This window comes from Otolemur garnettii, unplaced genomic scaffold (genome assembly GCF_000181295.1).
Source record: "Otolemur garnettii isolate 467f Iridium unplaced genomic scaffold, OtoGar3 scaffold00011, whole genome shotgun sequence".
Taxonomy (NCBI): Eukaryota; Metazoa; Chordata; class Mammalia; order Primates; family Galagidae; genus Otolemur; species Otolemur garnettii.
In genome coordinates, this window is record NW_003852406.1 from 24,424,466 (window position 1) to 24,428,143 (window position 3,678).

At 46.1% G+C, this 3,678-nt stretch overlaps 1 protein-coding gene across 1 annotated transcript in view; it reads right to left on the reverse strand.

Annotated features, from left to right (window-relative positions):
- The window catches only part of PKM (pyruvate kinase M1/2), a 35,533-nt gene that overhangs the window by 19,861 nt on the left and 11,994 nt on the right, over window positions 1-3,678 (reverse strand). The window contains exon 2 of the mRNA XM_023510072.1: window positions 1,348-1,514. Within this exon, the coding sequence (XP_023365840.1) occupies window positions 1,348-1,501 (154 nt within the window). The 5' untranslated portion in view covers window positions 1,502-1,514. The remainder of the gene's footprint in view (window positions 1-1,347; window positions 1,515-3,678) is intronic.

The following is a 3,678-nucleotide window of genomic DNA, read 5'->3' on the forward strand; positions in this document are numbered from 1 at the left end:
AAAAAACTGCAATAAAACCCCCCAGAATCCAAAAATATTGCTTAAGCACAAGAGTTTGAGGTTGCTATGAGATATGATACCATGGCACTCTACCAAGGGTGACAAAGTGACCTTCTGTGTCAAAAAAAAAAAAAGTGCATGGAAGGCCAGGTACCATGGTTCACTCCTATATTCCTAGCACACTGGGAGCCGAGGCAGGTGGATTGCTTGAGCTCATGAGTTTGAGACCAGCCTGAGCAAAAGCGAGACCCTATCTCTACTAAAAACAGAAAAAACTGAGGGAATAGGATTGCTTGAGCCCAAGAGTTGGCAGTTGCTGTGAACTACGACACCATGACACTCTACCCATGGCAACAGCTTGAGACTCTGAGTCAAAAAATATATATGTAAGGGCCGGGCACAGTGGCTCACTCCTGTAATCCTAGCACTCTGGGAGGCCAAGGCAGGTGGATTGCCTGACCTCACAGGTTTAAGACCAGCCTGAGCAAGAGCCAGACCCTGTAACTAAAAATAGCCAGGCTTTGTGGCAGGCGCCTGTAGTACCAGCTACTTGGGAGGCTGAGGCAAGAGAATTATTTGAGCCCAAGAGTTTGACATTGCTCAAAGCTATGACATCAAGGCACTTTACCAAGGACGACACAGTGAGACTCTGTCTCAAAAAAAATACATATATATGTATACATATATACTGGGCGGTGCCTATGGGTCAGTGGGTAGGGCACCAGCCCCATACATCAAGGGTGGTGGGTTCAAGCCCAGCCCTGGCCAAAATGCAAGGCATTTTGGCAGGCATTATGGCAGGCGTCTGTAGTCCCAGCTACTAGGGAGGCTGAGGCAAGAGAATTGCCTAAGCCCAAGAGCTGGAGGTTGCTGTGAGCTGTGATGCCACGGCATTCTACCAAGGGATAGAGTGAGACTCTATCTCTAAAAATAAATAAATAATTAAAGTTTAAATATATATATATATATATGTAAATAAAATAAACTGAAATGAAATGAAATTTTCCAACAACAGAAAACATAAAGCACACTAATTCTTTATTGTAACTTCCTATGACCTAGTCAGGTGTCCTCAAACTACAGCCCACGGGCCAGATGCAGCCTGCCTAGGATATTTATCCGGCCCGCCAGGTGTTTTTGCTGCCACTGCCTGTCCTGCTTAGCAGCTGACTCATCCTGGGGCCCGCAGTCCAGCCCTCCAACGGTCTGAAGGACAGTGAACTGGCCCCCTGTTTAAAAAGTCTGAGGACCCTTGGAAGCATCTGTGTAACAGCTCCCTTAGAACCTAGCATTTATTTAGTCATTGTCACATGAAGCCATTTGGAAGGAAAGGTGCACCCCACTCACCAATGGTACAGATGATGCCAGTGTTCCGGGCAGTGATGGGTGGCGAGTCGATGTCCAGGCGGCACATGTGCTCCAGAAATGTGTCGGCCATGGCTGCATGCAGCTGCTGTGTCTGAATGAAAGCAGTCCCGGCTTCACTATGGGGCTTTGACATGGCTTCTGAGATCCTGGGTCCAGGGAAATTGAAGGGAGACTAATCAGGCTGAGAAATGATTAATGTACCGTACCACTTGGCACAGGAGGCTATCTTCTGCTTACATATTAACTAAATAAGCATGCTCTGTGCAGAAGCCAAAAGGAGGCCTGACACGCTCTGGATATGTGGGTGCCCCTCATATTGGGCAAAGGGCTCACATGATCATAAAGAAATGTAAAGGCCATTCACGAACAAGTTAAAACCTCTTACCCAGTGTAAGTACTTCCCAGGCATTCACGGTAAGAGGTCTCTCCTATACTGGGCTGAAATCTACCCTGACAGCTCTCCCACCAACCCTATAAATAATTTCATTTTACATGTGCCAAAGGAGCTGCCACAAAAGGAAGCTATAACCAAGCAATCTTTCAGCAATACAAACACCTAAACCCTAGTAGTCCCTTGGTAAGTCAAGATCTATATATCCCAAGTCGTCTCAAAGCTACAAATACCTGCTTTGTCGTTGGTGGCATCCATGTTTACTCCCTTACCTAAACACAAAATGACTCCCCTAAACGTTCCATTGCATTAGTCTGGACCTAAAAGCCATATCTACTTTTGGTCAGGAGAACCTTATAACATGCAAAAGCAAGTTGCATAAACCAAGGATAACCACAAGGGCATGTATGGTTCTAAAATTATCACAACTACATTACTGGATAGTTGCCACATAAGGAAATTCAAAGTTACTGGTCAATGTTTTCCCCCAGCTGATTTCCTTTCTGAGTCTGACAAATACACTACCCCTCCATAAGAAAGACCATCTGCTCTGGGTAATTAACCAGCCCAGGTCACAATCTTGACAACTGCCCTGACCTTTCCTTTCTTCATTACTGACTTACAACTAAACTCACTCAGCTCTTACTAGCTATTTAGCAATAAAGACCCAGGAGAAGCTTGTGGGCAGTGTCTAAAGGACCATCAGGTAAGGATCCTCAATACCCTTTCCTCAAGTTCTCAGGCCAACGGCTTCTCCATCTAAAACACTTGACTCTAAAGCCAGGTGTGGTGGCTCAAGCCTATAATTTTAGCACTCTGGGAGGCCAAGGTGGGTGGTCTGTTTGAGCTCAGGAGTTTGAAACCAGTCTGAGCAAGAGGGAGACCACATCTCTAAGAACAGCCAGATGTTGTGGCAGGCACCTGTAATCTCAGTTCCTTGGGAGGCTGAGGCAAGAGGTTCACTTGAGCCCAAGAGTTTCAGGTAGCTGTGAGCTATGAGCCACAGCACTCTGCCAACGATGACAAAGTAAGACTCTATATCAACAAAAAGTAAATAAATAAAACTCTTTTGAGTCTAAATACTGAAGCAAGGCTCAAACAAGCCCCCTTTTAGCCCTGACCCCTCCTCCGAAATCTCAGGTCCCCAAACCAAGGCATCCCATACACAGACCCTTACTCCTTTATCCTCCTCCATCCTGACTTTGCGACCTCTGGTGGCTCAAGTAGAGCATCTAAATAAACCCATCTCTGCCATCTCCAAAGGCCTGATAAAGGTCCAAAGAGCTTTGAGACCAGTGCAGAATAGTCGTCAGCTAAGGAAAACTGATGGTTACAAGTCCTCAATGACAGAATCTAAAGGTTTAAATAAGTAACTGGCTAGTTACTCCCCATGGTGAATCCTCTGTTCACTTCAACGTGCATTCCCCAACTGCCTAATATGTAGGAGGTACCAAAATGAAAAAAGCAACCCTCTCTTCCAAGACCTATATCAGGCATCCTCAAACTACAGCCCGCAGGCTATATGCGGCCCACCTAGGACATTTATCCAGCCGGCTGGGTGTTTTTGCTGCCACTGCCTGTTCTGTTTAGCAGCCAACTCGTCCCAGGGCCCACAGTCTGAGGGACAGTAAACTAGCCCCCTGTTTAAAAAGTTTGAGGACCCCTGACCTATATGTTTGGGTACTTTCCAGCATCTAGTACTTAGAGGCATTCCAGTGTTCTTTGAATGACCTTTTTAGTCTAACTCATTGACTCTGTGTTAGAGTCAAAGTCATACTTCCACTCCCTCTTCCCAAAATCTTAAGAACTTCTGGGCTTGACGCCTGTGGCTCAAGCAACTAAGGTGCCAGCCACATACACCTAAGGTGGTGGGTTCGAATCCAGCCCAGGCCCTCCAAACAACAATGATAGTTGCAACC